Source organism: Choloepus didactylus, chromosome 2, assembly GCF_015220235.1.
Source record: "Choloepus didactylus isolate mChoDid1 chromosome 2, mChoDid1.pri, whole genome shotgun sequence".
NCBI classification, from domain to species: domain Eukaryota; kingdom Metazoa; phylum Chordata; class Mammalia; order Pilosa; family Megalonychidae; genus Choloepus; species Choloepus didactylus.
The window spans coordinates 166,293,336-166,312,563 of NC_051308.1; the positions used below are offsets into that span (position 1 = coordinate 166,293,336).

The window sequence follows — 19,228 nt, forward strand, 5'->3', positions numbered from 1 at the left end:
CCATTCAACTACTTTTAAGCATAAAATTCAGTGGCAGTAGTTACATTCACAATGTTGTATTCCCATCACCCCATCCATTACCAAACTTTCCATCACCCCAAACAGAAATTTCATACTCATTATGCGTTAACTCCCCATTTGCCTCTCCATGCCTGGTAGTCTGTAATCTACATTATTTCATATAAATGAAATTATAAAATATTTTTCCTTCTGTGCCTATCTTATTTCACTTAACATGATGCCTTTGAAATGCATCCATATTATGGCATGTATCAGAACTTCATTCCTTTCTATGGCTGAATAATATTATCTGGAGCATTTTTTACATGTTTATATTTTCCTTTCAAACAAGCCACCTAAATGGCAAGTGGGGCTTACAATTAAAGAAAGGAGGCTGTTATCCATCTGTGTCCCCTCTCTCAGTAACAGAAAATAAATTTAAAAAGGGAATAAACTCATAATAATTACTCTCCAAGAGACACTTCCTCTTGCTGGTACTCATACCCCATGCCACACTGAATCGGGCTAACCTGTGTAGCCAACAGAATACTGCAGAAAATATGGAGTATGATTTCTGAGGCTAGGTCCTAACAGTCATTGTTTCTGTCTTGCTCTCTCTTGGATCACTCCCTCTGAAGGAAGCCAGGTGCCATACTGTGAAGATACTAAAGTAGTCCTATGTAGAAGTCCACATGGTGAAAAACGTAGATCTCCTGACAATCAGCAGCACTAATTTGGCATTCATGTAAGTGAGCGAACTTGGAAACACATCCTCCAATCCCAATCAAGCCTTCAGATGACTGTAGCACCAAGCCAGCCTCTTGACTGCAACTTCACAAAAGACATCAAATTAGAACCATTCAGTGAAGCCACTCCCAGATATCTGATCTACAGAAATGATAAGATAATGTTTCTAGTTCTTTTAAGCCATTAGGTTTTGAGGTAATTTGTTACACAGCAATAGCTAACTAATACAATAGTGTAAAAAATACTAACAGCAGAACAAAGATGCTTAAATTTTGTTTAAAATTTGTTTAAAAATACTAACAGCAGAACAAAGATGCTTAAATTTTAAAAGATGGAAGTGTGGACAGATGACACAGATGAGGAAGCCATAGTCCAGAATAAACCCAGGAGGGGATATAGTTGAGGGGGAAACATTTGCTAAATAGAGCCTCATAGAGCAGCTGGTAGGTATGAGGACAGGATTGAAGAAAAGGAAATGAAAATAGGAAGTTAAATAAAAGTCTGTCTCTAGACTCTACATCCCATTCTACTCCATAGCACTTTTCCTCCATTCCTGAATAGGCAGCTTGGTAGAAAAACAAAATTTTAATCAGGGAACATTTCTTTTTAAAAACTGCTTTAACTGCCTGGGGAGAGTTTAAGTCTCCAGGATGGGAGAAGGGCCTCCCAGGGTAAGGCCTTCTTTTCGTATCCAAGTGTCCCCACCCCCACCACCCTGCATTGCCCCAAAGGGCTATTTCCAGACTACTCATCCCAAAGAAAAGAAAAGCCTGCCAGTCAACATACTTCAAAGAGGTAAAATGGAGCCCAGTTAGCCTTCCTATTCACCTATTCACGGGAGAGACATAGAAACACACTGTAAACCTAACAATGTAACTAAGAAATCAATCAAGTCACCTTTTAAGCTTTCAAATTTAAGAAAAAAACCATCAACACAGGAATGAAAGCCTAAGATAAACAAGCAAAACTGACCCCAGAGGAAATAAGATAATTCAAGAAACAGAAGAGATATAGCCCTCTCTTCTCAGATTATGATTATTCTAAATGTTTATCTTTGTCACTTTGTATATTATTCCTAGTATATTATTTTGGATTGCTACAACCAAGTGCTGTCAAATCAGAGAGCTGGATATAGCAAAAGCTTTCCCAGCTTCCATTTACAGGACGAGTACTAATTGTGAATTATATGAAATATGGTTTTCTCTTTAAAAAGAACTCTACAATTTATATATTAAACACATATGTACACACATTTCAGAATGATGATTTGAAGGAAAACTGAAACTACAGCTAAAAATTAACCTCTGTAATATTAGTTTCTACCTATTGAATGACCATATTTTTTAATTCAATTTTATTGAGATAATAGTCACATACCATACAATCATCTAAAATGTACAATCAGTTGTTCACAGTACCATCATATAATTGTGCATTCACAATCTATTTTTTGAACATTTTCCTTGTACCAGAAAAAGTGAAAATAAGAATAAAACAATAAAAGTAAAAAAGAACACTCAAATCATCCCCCCCACCTACCCTATTTTTCATTTGTTTTTTGTCCCCATTCTTCTACTCATCCATCCATACACTGGATAAAGGGAGTATGATCCACAAGGTTTTCACAATCACACTGTCACCCCTTATAAGCTACATTGCTATACAATCATCTTCAAGAGTTAAGGCTACTGGGTTGCAGTTTGATAGTTTCAGGTGTTTACTTCTAGCTATTCCAAGGCATTAAAACCTAAAAAGGTTATCTATATAGTGCATAAGAATGCCCACCAGAGTGACCTCTTGGCTCCATTTGGAATCTCTCAGCCACTGAAACTTTATTTTGTTTCATTTCGCATCCCCCTTTTGGTCAAGAAAATGTTCTCAATCCCACGATGTCGGGTCCAGATTCATCCCAGGCATCATATCCTGTGTTGCCAGGGAGATTTACATCCCTGAGTGTCAGATCCCACGTAAAGGGGAGGGCAGTGAGTTCACATGCTGAGCTAGTTTAGCTATAGAGAGAGGGGCCACATCTGAGCGACAAAGAGGTATTCAGGGGGAGACTCTTAGGCACAATTATAAGCAGGTTCAGCCTTTCCTTGCAGTAATGAGCTTCATAAGGGCAAGTCCTGTGATAGAGGGCTTGGCACATCAACCGCCAGTCCTCAATGTTTGTGAGAACATAAGCAACAATCCAGATGAGGAAGCCCAACACCTCTGCATTTTCCCCCAGCTTCTCAAGGGGGCCCTGCATATATATTTTTATTCTCTGTCCAAATTACTTTGGGATGTGTCTCTATTTCACACTCACCTATGCAAACCTACCAGGTCTCACTTCCTATTAAAAGTTCCATGTAATTATGGTATTTGAACAAACTGTATGAGTTAAATTGTGCAAGAAATACAGATCTTGCACCAACTAAACATCTTCCCTTAAATGACCATCTCTTTTAACAGATGGGAAAGTTAGGAGAATACAATGTGGCAGTATATTGACATTAAAAAGTCTTTTCAGACCTTGAAAGCATTATGCTAAGTGAAGGAAGCCAAACACAAAAGACCACATATTGTATGATTTCATTTATACGAAATGTCCAGAATAGGAAAATCCATGGAGACAGAAAGTAAATTAATGGTTGCCAAGGGCTGGGGGAGTGACTGCTAATGGATAGAGGGTTTCTTTCTGGGATGACGAAAATGTTTTAAAATTAGATAGTGGTGATGTTTGCACAAGACTGTGAATACAGAAAAACTTTAAAAGAGTTAATGTTATGGCATGTAACTTATAGCTCAATAAAGCTGCTATATATATATATATATATATATATTTTTTTTTTTTTTTTTAAGACTTTTCAGGGAGAAAAAAAAGTCTGTGGTTTCAAACCAATGTTTGGCAAAGCTAATATAGGAAAATTTTGTTAATCTCTTTTACAAATGACTGACCTAGCTTGCAGAAAAGCATATGCCAGAAATTGTCTTAATCTAAACAGGCAAGAAATCTTTCTGGTAATTCTGAATAAAGCTTTCAAGTGATCAAAAACTGTTAAACTTCCCAAAGAGTTCTGAGCTTATTTTCTTAATAACTTTCTTCATTAAAACAATTTTCTCTAATCTAAGTGCATGGCATATAGTAAATACAGTTAGAATTACTAACAAACATTTCTTATAACAGAAAATACTTTATATTGGAACATTCACATTCTAAGATAGCATACATTTATACCTTAGAATCATTTCCAGGATGTTTCTGGATGTACAGCCCTTATAGATACTCACATATTTTGTTTTCCATAATGATTATTTTTTTTAATTACCAAACCTTTCTAATTAAATTAAAAGTGAGTATAATGAACACTAGGCAAAGTATTTTTTAACATTGTTTATTAGAAAGAAATTTTACATATTTTTCCTCACGGGAAAAACGTAAAGCAAATATCAATTTCTTTTCTTATAAACCATCTTGACAGAGAGATAAACATGTCCATATCTAAAAAAGTAAAATGGAAGTGGAAATGGCTTCCCATAGAACAAATGAAATATTCCATTACAAACTTACAAGGGCAAAAATATAAACAATTCAGAAGATGATACTCTAAGTGATGGCTCAAATACACAGATATTGTAAAAAACCAGAGGATGTAAGGTTAAGGATCAGTACTGCTTTCAAAAAAGGTAAAATCAAAGCTTAGGATATAGAATATTAGAATACCTAAAGCTTTCCACACTACCAAATAAATTCACACATCAGTTATGGATACATACTATTTACATGAAAAAAAAATCAGCACCTAATATCCAAAATCTACCTAATATCCAAAATCTACCATTAATCTGCCATTAATATCCAAAATGCTACCATAAATATGAAAGCATTCTAAGATAAAATTGGCCATATGTGACTTTTAAAGCTACTTTAATTAGAAGAAAACTGTAAAAAGATGACCACTTGCAAATATCTTCTTTGGTACAAAGTTTAAATCTCAGTAGAAAACAAATTACCCATAAATTTATAATTCAGTGCTCACCACTGTTTATACATTAATGTATTTACATAGCTAGCCTTATGACTCTATAATTACACAATATGCCACATACGTTTTTCTTTTTTCTTTTTAAAAATTACAATTATATTTGATATAAAGCTTTATATCCTACTCTTTTCACTTAACCTATGTACTTTTCCCATCTCAGTAAAAATGACTAGAATCATGTTAACGCACTTATAATAATACAGGCATACCTTGGAGATCTTGCAGGTTCGGTTCCAGGCCACCACAATAAAGGGAATATTGCAAAAATGCAAGTCACAAATGTTTTGGTTTCCCAGTAAATATAAAAATTATGTTTACACTATACTGTAGTCTATTAGTGTACAATAGCATTATGTCTAAAAAAACAATGTACAAAATTTAATTAAAATGTGACACATAGACACAAAGTGAGCACATGCTACTGGAAAAATGGCACCAACAGACTTGCTAGTCACAGGGTTCCCACAAACCTTCAATTTGTATAAAATGCAATATCTGCGAAGTAAAGCTTAGCACAATAAAACAAGGTATGTTTGTATTAATTTGTTTATGTATCATAACTTGGCCTTAGTCTGTTTCCAGTTTTTCATGATTATTAAATCTCACAGTGAACAGTTTTATATGTAAATCTTTGTATCTGGTCACTTACTTAGAACAAAGATCTAGAAGGATAACTTCTGAGCTAAAAAGTCTGAACATTTTACATCTCTTGATATAAGCTGACAAATGGCTTTCCAAAAAGATACTAATTTATATGCCATAATGTAGGGAATATGAAAGTGCTCCTCCTGAAGAGAGTCTAAGCTCCCGGGGGCAGGAGCTATGTGATATACATCTTTGTATTCCTGGCGTCCATCCCATGGTACAGGCTAAATAAATGACTACTGAGCTGAACTGCAGCACAATGGTAAAACTAGACTCTCCAGCCAAAAAAGAAAATCCTCATTAAGAACATGCAAGTCCTACCTCTGCTGCTGAAGCAAAGGAATCAGTTGATGCGATGCTCAAGGTGTCTCGCAGGCCAATGTCATTCACATTTCCCTTCATGGTGATACCTGTATCTTTATCTCAAAAGTAAAAGGTGAAAAGTTCATAAACTGATAGTCCTTGTAACTGCCATATTTTACATTCTATTGATTTTTTTTTTTAACCTCAGTCTTTATTTAGACTACCGGGATCTAAAAGGAAAACAGCGCAAATTAATGGGATATAATCTGACAAAATTCTCAAAGTCTATTCATTATTTAACTGATTCTGAACACTGCCAAGCAGAAGAGAAAGTACTTTAAAGCAGACGTTCATTTGCAATTTAAAAAGGGATTAAAATGAATTTGGGATTCAAAAGGTTTTCAAATATATAATATTAATAGCTTAAATTGGTATATATAATAACCATTGGATTATCTATCATATCTGTTAAAATCAACATATACCAGAGCTAATTTGCAACAGAGCAATTTAGTTAGAAGTGACCTTACTCAAATTGGAAGAATTGGTTAGGTTCATTTAAATCAGCTGAATTACTAACATCAAATGTTGTTTGGCCAGTCACTTACGGCAATTTGATTGACAAAAACAATTCGAGAAGATACTTATGAATTCTTTAGGCTTTAAGACCTACTCTAAAAAACTGAAAGGACAAAAAAGATCAGATCTAAGTACCTGATGTTTAACTCTGCTTATTTAAGAGTCAAATAAAACTGACCCAGTGATTTTAAAGGGTTGCAAAAATTTAAATAAATTTGGAGACAGTTATCTGGCCACACCAACATAGGCTACCTATTAGCAATACTGAATGTGGGTGTGAATCTCTCCACATATTATTATAAGGAATCTAACTGTTAACATTAAAATTTCAAATAAATACTGTACTTATTTCCATATGGTATTACAATGTAGCAATAATTTGTGTACTTCAGAATTTAACACAAAAATGAAAAAAGCAAAGAACTAATAATATACACAGATTTTTCTTATTTTGATTCTCATATGCTAAAATTATCTGATACTTCACCTTCTTTAAAAAGAAAGCAGAAATCTTTTTGGGTTTTTTATTCATTTGAATTTTCATGACATCATTTTTCCCAAAATAAAGTTCATTACTTTAACCAGAAATCTTCAAGTTCTGTTTAAAATCCCCAAATACCAGAAAACACAGACATTTTGTGACTCTTTACAGGAAGTGCAAAGTTTTAAAAATCCAAACCATTAATTTAGTTAAACTCAAAATTTTGGCAACCAATTATATTACAAGCTCTAAGACAAGCAGCAGAGAATAGGCATAATTGATCCAAGTTTCATTCATTTTAAATATCAAAAATATTTACAATGTAGTATATTTTTTTCCTACTTTATTTTTGGTGAGAGCAGAGTTGACATTTTAACTATTTATCTTCCAAGTTTAAATCATAATTGTTTTCATTTGAAGTTTGCCTCAATCCTTTAAAAATACCCATTTTTCAACTTAAAATCCTTCTACTAATAAATGAGTACCAACATGGCAAAATCTGAGGTTAAATAATTTTATTTTCAAAATACATATTCTATAAGGAAAGAACTGAAACTATGGAACTGTAACCCATAACATTCTTTGAAATTACGTATATAACTACTTGTTAAATTGTACTTTGAAAGTTATCACCTTTCTGCATATATGTTATATTTTACAATAAGGAAATAACTGAAATTATGGAACTGTAACCCAAAACATTCTTTGAAATTTGCTAACTACTTGTTAAATCATACTTTGAAAGTTATCACTGTTATGTATATATGCTAAATTTCACAATTAAAAAAGTATAAAAAAAAGTTCTTTTAAAAATTTATATTTTTCCATTAAGTTCAAGAATAAAACCACATAACTGCTTTACTCTTCTAAATGAACAAAACTGGTATTTTCAGATGCTCAATTATTTGGAAAAATTCCAATAATTCTCTTTTCAGTGCATGTATGATTAAAAAAAATACACATGCACCTTGAGATATTATTTACAAAATTTAATTGGCATTTACAACCTTCAAAGCTTTATCATCATAATTATTTTCCATTCGCAGTATTAATTATGCAAAAAAGAAAACTACAATTTTCATTATACAAAAGTACTTTTAAGGAAGGATTAGATTTATAGTCAATTACGTTAAATCCTGGTTTCATATGTCTTTTGCTATGTTCAGAGTGGAATACAGACATTTATCTTATGTCACTTTACCTTTCAGACACTACCCATGAGCTGTTAAAAGTCTGTTTTACTTCAAACAATCAAGAGTAACCAGTCATTTTATATCATCCAAATCAGTTACCATGGTTGTACTTTATTAAAAAAAAGAAAAAAAAAAAAAACTAACAAAGAAAAACAGCTCAATTTTAAGGAAATGGACAGATTTACTCATTACATCCAACTCTGTAAACCATAGACCATACACTTTTATTTCAGTCATTGCTATGACTCCTGGAATGGCAGCTTAATAATTATGAACAGAAATAATACATCTGTTTTTCAGATAAGCCAATAAAAAGTATAAAGAAAGAATCCTGGGTAATATCCCAAACTAACTGCTTCTCTGCATCCAATTAAAATTGAAACTCTTTTATAAAAGTATCATAAACTCTTGATTGTGATATTGAAAGGAACAGCATGGAAAAAGCAAAAACCAAAGGCTCTATCTTAATCATAATTTTCAGATAATTTTTTAACAAAATTTTTGGAAGACAAAAACGCTGAAACCACAACGAGATATCATTACACACTTACCAGAACAGTAAGTATTGGAAAAATAGCAATTTCTTTGCAAGAATGTATAGCAATAGAAACTCACACACCACTGACAGAAAAGTAAATTAGTGGAACCATCCTGGCGAGTTTGCCGTTATCTACAAAAGTTCACGACTGAATTCTCCATGGCCTAGCAATTCTATCCTTGAGTATGCTGAACAGAAATGCATGCCTATATGCACAAGAATGTTCATAATGGCATTGTTTATAATAGCCCCAAATTGGAAAAAAAAACACTTGTCCATCTACCATTGAGTACAGAAACTGTGGTATAGTCACAAAATGAAAAACTATACTATACAAAGAAAAGGAATGGATTGCAGCTGCATGCAAGAACATGGATGAATCTCTCAATATGATGAGTGAAGAATTTTATGTACAATTTCATTCATATAAAATATAAGAAGTAGGCAAAACTAAACTATAGTGATCAGGGCTACATACTTAGGTGGTAAATTATAAAGAAAAGTCAGGAAATAAATAGCACGAGCATCACTACAGTGGTTGGTTTTGTACGTGATGTCAGAACTACTACTTGGTATATATACCAAGCGTATACCACTCACAATCTTTTTTCTCCTAGCTCATTAACCTTTTATTGTTATTTGATGACCAGTTTAGAATTTTAAGTGGGAATATTTTAGTGGGGATAATCAAATATTTACAGGAAGAAGACATGGAAACTGGGGAAGCTTGCTATTTAATTACGGCAATAAAGGTGTGATAAAATAAATTAAAATGAACATTTATTGGGCACTTACTATTTGCCAGATACCAAGTTACATGCTTTATATTTATGATCTGATTTAAATCTCACAATAATCCTCTGAAGTAGGCACTATTATTTCTCCCATTTTAAACATTAGGAAGCTAAGGCACAGAGGGGTTAAGTAACCACTTCCAACTCTCACAGTTAAGAAATGAGTGGCATGATTCAAATCTGGGTCATTCCACACCAGATTCCAGGCTATGAAACTATGGAGCTGTGGTATCCAATTAGCTACTAGCCACGTGTGTCTACTGAGCACATAAATGGAGCTCATCAGAATTGAGATGTTCTATAAATGTAAAATACACAACGGATTTCGAAGATGTAGTAACAAAAAAACTATATATTTCATAAATAACTTTGCATATAAATTACATGTTAAAATGATATTTTCAATATGCTGTGCTAAAGAAAGTATTATTAGAATTAATTTCACCTATTTCTTTTTACCTTTCTAATATGCCTATTAGAAAATTTAAAATTACATTTGTGGTTCACATTATATTTCTAGTGGACAGTGCTGCTGGAGCATTCCTTTTCCATATCTTATTCACAATCCAAAGAACTTACAAGAAGACTCAGATTCAACTCACATTTTTGAGTGATTACTATGTGTCCAGACATTCTAAATGCTTTCTTTCACAGATATTTTATTTCATTAACATATGTAATTGGTAGGGAGGAATAGCCTAGTGATGTACAACAAATATTTCATTGTAACTAGAACAAAACAAAAACAAAAACAAAACATTTTCTAACCAAAATCCTCAATGACTTTTCTGGTTTCCATAATCTCAGACCACATACCTATCCATTAATATTTTCCATTAGTTACCAAAAGAACTATCAGTTCCAACTGACGGTACATTCACTCTACTCCTACTTGTCATAGAGTAATGCCATGAGTGAAAGCTTGGGCTGTCGAGTCAGTCAGCTGGTATTTGGATCCCAGCTCAGCTACTTACTACTAGGCAAGTTCAGAATAAATTAGATTTCATAGTGTTGCTGTGAGGATGAAATAGGAGATTTGTAGAGACACAGTACTTGTAACATAGTGACTGCTAAATAATTTTTGCTGCTTTATTTTTATTGCTGTATACATTCTTTACTCAAGCCTTTGTTCTTCCTGCCTCCTCTCCAATCTATAACCCTATTTCCTTCTGCTCCCTTAATCCATGTTACTCAGGCAACCCATATTCTTTTTTTTTTTTTTTAATACTCAGCTCAAGTATTATCTACTGCAAGCATCCTCTCTGAAACTGGTTGTTTATATGTGAGGCAGTGTAGAGCAAAGCTGTTAAAACCGTGGGTTCTGGAGCCAGACAGCTTGTGTCCAAACCCTGACTTGGCAACATATAACCTGGGACAAGTTTCTTATCTTCTTGGTGCCTCAGTATTCTCATTTGTAAAATAGAATACAATCTACCTCATTGAGTTGTGTGAGCATTAAATGAGTTATATATGTAAAGTATGCATTCAATAAATGTTAGCTATTAACATTATTATTCAAAATATATTACCATTTAATAAACTATTTCTATTCTTATTTAACTATTGCCTGAATACATAACCTGCTTGCCCAGCTGGACTGAAGCAACTTGAGTGGGAGGAGCGCCTTTTTCCTTTTCCCTTCCCCTTTTCTTTCTTTCCCTCCTTTCCTCTCTTTCTTTTTCTCTCTCTTTCTTTTTCCTGATAGTCCCTATAGTTCTCATTAGAGCATCAAACACATTGTAAATACCTAAATATTTTTTCATATGAACTAAAAACAAAAAACAAACAAAAAAAAATAGTATTATAAACTGACCATCCCCAGATTTTAAATTTCTATTAAAAAAGCCTATTATGTATTTCCCTCTAGGTCATTTTGCCTGTAGTATCTCTTTAACACGTGTCAGAGCCCTGCAAAATTTCTTATGTTTCTAATACCCATCCCTTAAATTAATTAAACTTTTGATTCTCTCTTGTAAACCTGAAATACAAAGCTTAAGCTCCTTAGTGAGTCATCATTAACTTTACATATGCCTAAAAGAAAGCTTTCTACATGATTGAGTGATTAAAAACTGAGAAACAAGATGGCAGTTTAAGAGGTTCCAGGATGCCACATCTGAAGAGAATCTTTGAACTAGCAAAAACTGCCAGAACTATCTTCCTTGAAACTTTGGAAAACAGTTAAAAAGTTGCAGTAACTGGGTGAGTGCTAAATCAAGAAAATACAGCTTTTAAAAATGGTAGGGGAAGGTTGTAGCACTCTTGCTGGTCCCTATCCCAAACCCCCAGTCTCCTGGCACGGTGCAGTGTGGAGCCAGCTTGCGCTCCCAGGGTGGAGCCCTGGCCCTGTTCTGGAGGGAGAAGAGTAACCTCTATGGGCATACTGGAGTGCCAGCATGTCAGTGCCAATCTGTCTGGTGGCAGCCTTCAAGCCTGAACCAGGAAACATATCTTTGTCTCACCTTCCAGGAACTTGTCGTGCAGACAGAAGCAACTTGGAGACAACTAAAGCAGTGTAAGAAAAATTAAATAAAAGTGGACTAGGACAATGGATTACCTGCTTTAGGACATATAATAGAGAACCTGGGATAGGGAGAAAGTCTATTTCATAGGGAGTATAAGGGGCATTTGATTTCCTATAAATGGGGGAACTCCTGAGGCCACAAGCAAGCACAAGCCCAGGAAAAGATTTATGCTCAGAAATAACAGACAGGACCATACACTTCACTTTCACTTCAAAATGATCTTCTTGATAGGAGGACTAAACTCTGAAAGAGAGCACCAGCTAAAACAAAGCCAATTTGCAAAGACTGTGTAAAGTAATTTTACATTGATTTGTTTCTCTTTGATAGTTCACAGCACTCAAGGAGACCTCTTTCATATAACCAGCTTGATACAAACGTAAGGAACAGACAGCTCAAGGACTAAATCCCAGAGTTAACACTTTAAAAAGTACTAAAACATACACTGTGCAACAAAAGATTACAAGATAAAGAAATGAGAAGTGATGGCCCATGAAAAGGAACAAGATAAAACCAGAAATCATCAATTAAAAAGACCAGCCTTTGGACATAAAGACTTCAAAAACATGATCCTCAGTATGCAAAGGAGATAAAGGAGAAAACTAAAGGAAATCAGGAAAACAATGAATGAACAATATGAGAATCTCAATAAAGAGATAGAAATCTAAAAAAGAAACCAAACAGAAATACTGGCACCAAAGGCCACAATAACTAAAATGAAAAACTCTCTAGAGAGTTTCAACAGCAGAATGAAACCGATAGAACAAAGATAAAAAAGAAACCAAACAGAAATACTGGCACCAAAGACCACAATAACTAAAATGAAAAACTCTCTAGAGAGTTTCAACAGCAGAATGAAACTGATAGAACAAAGATTCAGTGAATTCAAAGATAAGAAAATTGAAATGATTCAGGCTGAGGAAAAAAAAAAAAAAAAGAAATAATGAAAAAAAGTGAACTGAGCCTAAGAGACATGTGGGATACCATAAAGTGTACTAATATACGCAGCATAGGAGGCCCAGAATTGAAGAATAAAGAATGGACAGAAGGAATATTTAAAGAAATAATGGCAGAAAACTTCCCCAATTTAACAAAAGACAAGAATATAGACATTTAAGAAGCTCAATGACCCCCAAACAGGATAAACTCAGAGAGAATCACACCCAGAGACATGGTAGTCAAACTTTTGAATGCCAATGACAAGGTTTTGAAAACTGCAAGAGAAAAGCAATGTGTTATGTACTAGAGAGTCCAAATAAGATTAAGTGCCAATCTCTCATCAGAAACCATGCAGGCAAGAAGGTAGTGGCTGTCAACCAAGAATTTTATATCTGGTTAGACTGTCTTTCAAAAATGAAGGGGAGATTAAAGCATTCCCAGATAAACAAAAGCTGAGGGAGTTCATCACCACTAGACCTACCCTACAACCAATGCTAAAAGAAGTTCTTCTGTCTGAAAGGAAAGAACACTAAACAGTGGATCAAAGAAGCTTAAAGAATTAGACTTCCAGTAAAGGTAACCATAAAGGTAACCATATGGATAATTATAAATGCCAGTACTATTGTATTTTTCAGTTTGAAACTCCACTTTTCACTTCTCACAGGCCTAAAATGCAAATGCATAAAAAGTAATTATAAATCTACAGATCTGGACATACAACTTATAAAGATATAATTTGTAACAAGCACAACAAAAAGGTAAGGGTAAAGAAAGGTACAGGAACAGTGTATGTGTAAGCTATTGAAGTTAAATTGGTATCAAATCAAACCTGTTTAGATTTAAGCTCCATGATAACAAAGAAAATATTGGAAAAACAAATACAGAAAGAAATAAGAAGGGACTCAATGGTACAACACAGAAAATCAAATAAATGTTAAAGAAGGCATTGACAGATGAATTGAGGATCAAAAAATGTATAAGACTTACAAAGACCAAACAGCAATGGTAGAAGAAAGAACTGAATTATCAGTAGTTACTTAAAATAAAAATGGATTAACATTCTGGTCAAAAGGCAGAAATTAGCAGAATGGATAAAAAAGCATAAACCTACTATTTGCTGTTTACAAGAGACTCATTTTAAATTCAAAGATACAACTAGGGTGAAAGTGAAGGGATGGAAAAAACATATATGATGGAAGTAGTAGCCAAAAGAGAGTGGATATAGCTATACTAATATCAGATAAAATAAATTTTAAGTCAAAAACTGTTACAAAGGACAAAGAAAGTCACTACATATTAAAAAGGGTTATATGTCAATTTAACAAGAAGTATAAGTACATATCTACATAACGGCACAGCCCCAAAATATATGAAATAAATATTAACAGTCTTGAAAGGAGAAACAGGCAGTTCTACATTAACATTAAAAGACTTCAATATACCACTTTCAAAAACGGATAGAACATCTAGGCAGAAGATCAACAAGGAAATACAAGACTTGAACAATACTCTAAACCAACTATACCTAACAGACATATACAGAACACTTCACCCAACAGCATGATAATACACATTCTTCTTGAGTGTCCTCTCCAGGACAGACCATGTATTAGGTCACAAAACAAGTCTTAATAAATTTTAAAAGACTGAAATCATACAGTGTATCTTCTCAGACCACAATGGAATGAAGCTGGAAATTAATAACAGAGGAGAACTGGAAAATTCACACATACATGGAAATTGAACAATACACTCTTAAACAACCAATGGGTCAAAGAGTAAATCACAGGGGAAATTAGGAAATATCTTCAGGTAAATGAAAAGAGAAACAGAACATACCAAAACTTAAGGGATGCAGCAAAGGCAGTGCTGAAAGGGAAATGTATAGTTCTAAACGCTTATATTACAAAGGAAGAAAAGAATCAGATAATTAACTTCACAAATGCAGGACTGAAAAAAAAAGAGCATACTAAACCCAAAGCAAGCAGAAGGAAGGAAATAAAGATTAGAGCAGATATAAATGATACAGAGAATTAAAAAAAAAAAAGGAGGGAATAAATGGAACCAAAAGTTGGTTTTTTGAAAAATCAATAAATTTGACAAACTTTTAGCTAGACTGACAAATTGCAACAGAAAGTGAAGGCACAGATAACTAAAATTAGAAATGAAAGATGGCCATTACTACTGAAACCACAGAAACAAAAAACATCATGAGAGGATACTATGAACAACTGTATGCTAATAAATTAGATAACCTAGATTAAATGGACAAATTCCTAGAAACACACAAGCTACCTACACTGACAAGAAGAAACAGAAGAACTCAACAAACCAATTACTAGTAAAGAGATTAAATCAGTAATTTAAAGCCTATCAAGAAAGAAAAGCCCAGAACCAGATGGCTCTACAAGGGACTTCTACAAAACTTTCCAAGAAGACTTATCTCCAATTCTGCTCAAACTCTTCCAAAAAAATAGAAGGGGATGGAACACTCCCTAATTCATTCTATGAGGCCAACATCACCCTCACACCAAAGCCAGATAAAGATAAAAACAAGAAAAGAAAACACAGGTCAATATCTCTTATGAATTTAGATGCAAAAGTCCTCAACAAAATACTAGCAAACCAAATCCAAGAGCACATCAGAAGAATTATACACCATGATCAAATGGGATATATCTCAGGTATGAAAGGGGGGTTCAGCACAAGAATATTAGTTAATGTAATGTACCACATTAACAGAATCAAGGGGAAAAAAAACATGATATTTCATTAATTAATGTAACATACCACATTAACAGAATCAAGGGAAAAAAACACAAGATCATTTCAACTGATCCAGAAAAAGCATTAGACAACATCCAGCGCCACTTCTTCATAAAAACACTTAGAACACTAAGAATAGAAGGAAACTTACTCAACACGATAAAGAGCATCTAAAAGCCCACAGTTAACATCCTACTTAATGGTAAAAGACTGAAAGCTTTCCCTCTAAGATCAGGTGCAAGACAAGGATGTCCACTGTTACCACTTTATCCAACATTGTACTGGTGGTTCTAGGCAGAGCAACTAGGCAAGAAAAAGAAACAAAAGACATACAAAATGGAAAGGAAGAAGTAAAACTTTCCCTATTTGCAGATGACACAATCCTATATGTAGAAAATTCCGAAAAATCCATAAAAAGCTACTAGAGCTAACAAATGAATTCAGCAAAGTGGCAGGGTACAAGATCAACACACAGAAATCAGTGGTGGTTCTATACATCAGTAATGAACATCTGAGGAGGAAATCAACAGCAACTAAAAGAATCAAATATTTAGGAATAAATTTTAAAAAGGATGAAAAGGTTGTGTACACAGAAAACTACAAACCATTGCTAAAAGAAAAATAAAAAGACCTTAATAAATGGAAGGACATACTATGTTCATAGATTGGAATACTAAATATTGCTAAGATGTCAACTCTACCCAAAGTGATTTACACATTCAATGTGATCCCAGTCAAAAATAATAGTCTTCTTTGCAGAAATAGAAAAGCTAATCATCAATTTATATGAAAAGGTAAAGGGCCCCATATAGCCAAAACCATGTTGAAAAAGAAGAATGAAGTTACAGGACTCATATTTTCTGATTTTAAAATTTATTACAAAGAATACAATAATCAAAACAGTAAGATAATGGCACAGGACAGATATCTAGAGCAAGGAATCCAAATCAGAGTTCAAAAATAAACCCTCACGTTTATGGCAAACTGATTTTACAATTGTGCCAATTCCACTCAGTGAAGAAAGAATAGCCTCTTCAACAAATGATGTTGGAAAAGCTGAATATCCATATGCAGAAAAATGAAAGTGGACTTACCTCAAACCATATACAAAAATTAACTCAAACTGGATCAAAGACTCATATATAAGGACCAAAGCTATAAAACTCCTAGAAGAAAACATAGGGAGGTATATAGGACCTTGTGTTAAGCAACTGCTTCTTAGACTTTATACCCAAAGCACAAGCAACAAAAGAAAAAATAATTAATGGGACTTCATCAAAATTAAAAACTTTTGTGCATTAAAGGACTTCATCATGAAAGTAAAAAGACAACCTACACAATGGGAGAAAACATTTGGAAACCAACTATCTGATAAGGGTTTAATACCCAGAGTATATATAAAGGAATCCTACAACTCAACAACAAAAAGACAAAGAAGCCAATAAAAAAATGGGCGAAAGACTTGAATAGAAGTTTCTCCATGAAAGATAAGTAAATGGTCAAAAAGCACAAGAAAAGATGCTCAACATCATTAACCACTTGGGAAATGCAAAACAAAACCACAATGAGATCAGACTGTATGTCCACTAAAATGGCCATTAATGAAAAATGGAAAATAACAAATGTTGGAGAGGATGTGGAGAAGTGGAAGCCCTTGTTCATTGTTAGTGGGAATGTAAAATGGTATAGCCTCTGTAGAAGACAGTTTGGCGATTTCTCAGAAAGTTAAGTATAAAATTATCAGATAACCTGGCAATTCCACTTCTAGATATATACCCAAAACAACTGAAAACAAGGACGCAAACAGATATTTGTAAACTGATGTCCACAGTGGCATTATTCACAAATGCCAAAAGATGGAAGCAACCCAAGTGTCCATCAACAAAAGAATGGATAAACAAAATGTGATTTAAACATACAATGAAATATCTATTCACTGTAAGAAGGAATGAAGTTCTGATATATGCAACAATATGGATGAACCCAGAAGACATCAAGTTGAATGAAATAAACCAAATACAAAAGGATAGATACTATACAATTCTACTAATATGAAAGAACTAGAATATGTAAATTCATAGACAGAAAATAGAGCACACGTTACCAGGAATGGGGGCATGGGAATAGGGAGGAATTAATTCACAATGGGACAGAGTTTCTGTTTGGGGTGATGAAAAATTTTGATATGGATGGTGGTGATCATAACACAACACTGTGAATGTGAGTAATCCCATTGAATTATGTATTTGAATATGGTTAAAGAGGGAAACTTCAGGTATAAGTTACTAGAACATAATTTTTTTTCTTTTTCAAAAACAATTTTATCAATTGTCTACCTGTTGAGAACCCAGCATTTAAGCATTGCTTTTTTTTAAATTCAATTTTATTGAGATTGTTCACATACCATACAATCCTCGAAAGTACATAATCAATTGCCCATGATACCATCATACAGTTGTGCATCCATTATTCCAGAAAAGAAATAAAAACAAAAAAGAATGCTCAAATCCTTCCATACCCCTAACCACCCTCCCTCCATTACTGACTCACAGTATATGAAAGAATGTTAAAATACTAGTAACTGTAGTACATAATTTGCAATGGGTATTTTCCCCTATATACCCCTCTATTATTAACTTCTAGTTATAATGTCATACATTTGTTCTAGTTCATGAAAAGAGATTTCTAATATTTGTACAGTTAATCATGGAAATTGTCTACCACAAGATTCACTGTTTTATACATTCCCATCTTTTAACCTCCAACTTTCCTTCTGGTGACATACATGACTCTAAGCGTCTTCTTTCCACCACATTCACACACCATTCAGCACTGTTACTTACTCTCACAATAACATGCTACCATCACCTCTGTCCATTTCCAAACACTTAAGTTCAACCTAGTTAAAGATTCTGTTCATAATAAGCAACTGCTCCCCATTCTTTAGCCTCGTTCTATATCCTGGTAACATATATTTCATATCTACAAGTTTACAAATTATAATTAGTTCATATCAATGAGACTATACAATATTTCTCATGTGTCTGACTTATTTTACTCAATATAGTGCCCTTAAGCTTTCTTCATCAACCAGTTTGTTTTTTTTTAAGATGGTTTAAGATGGTTTTGTTCACCCACCATGCATTCCATCCTAAGTAAACAACCAATGGTCCCCTGTATAATCACCACTATCTATATAAGGACATCTCTGTTTCTTCTACAAAGAAGGAGGAAGAGTCAAAGAAGGTAGAGAGACAAAAGAAAAAGAAAGGAAAAAAACTGACAACTAAAAAGCAACAAAAGGAAAGACAGAACTAAACTAAAGTACAATAAGAGTTAGACAACATCACCAATACCAAGATTCCCATACCTTTCCCTTAAATCCCCTCTTATAGGCATTTAGCTTTGGTATATTGCCTTTGTTACATTAAAGGAAGCATAATACAATGTTTCTGTTAACTACAGTCTCTAGTTTGCATTGATTGTATTTTCCCCCCAATACCTCCCTATTTTTAACACCTTGCAAGGTCAACATTCATTTGTTCTCCCTCATGAAAAAAACATATTTGTACATTTTATCACAATTGTTGAGCACTTTAGGTTTCATTGAGTTATACAGTCCCAGTCTTTATCCCTCCTCTTTCCTTCTGGTGTCCCACATGCTCCTAACCTTCCTCTTTCAACCATACTCACAGT

General features: G+C 33.7%; 1 protein-coding gene across 6 annotated transcripts in view; it reads right to left on the bottom strand.

The window, feature by feature from the left end:
* Positions 1–19,228, bottom strand: part of MIGA1 (mitoguardin 1) — a 134,589-nt gene that overhangs the window by 38,763 nt on the left and 76,598 nt on the right. For 3 of the 6 annotated variants that reach the window (XM_037826870.1, XM_037826871.1, XM_037826866.1), the window contains 2 exons: positions 5,742–5,842; positions 4,985–4,993 (listed from right to left, as the gene is read on the bottom strand). In XM_037826870.1, the coding sequence (XP_037682798.1) occupies positions 4,985–4,993; positions 5,742–5,842 (110 nt within the window). The remainder of the gene's footprint in view (positions 1–4,984; positions 4,994–5,741; positions 5,843–19,228) is intronic. The other 3 variants (XM_037826867.1, XM_037826869.1, XM_037826868.1) reach the window with 3 other exon arrangements.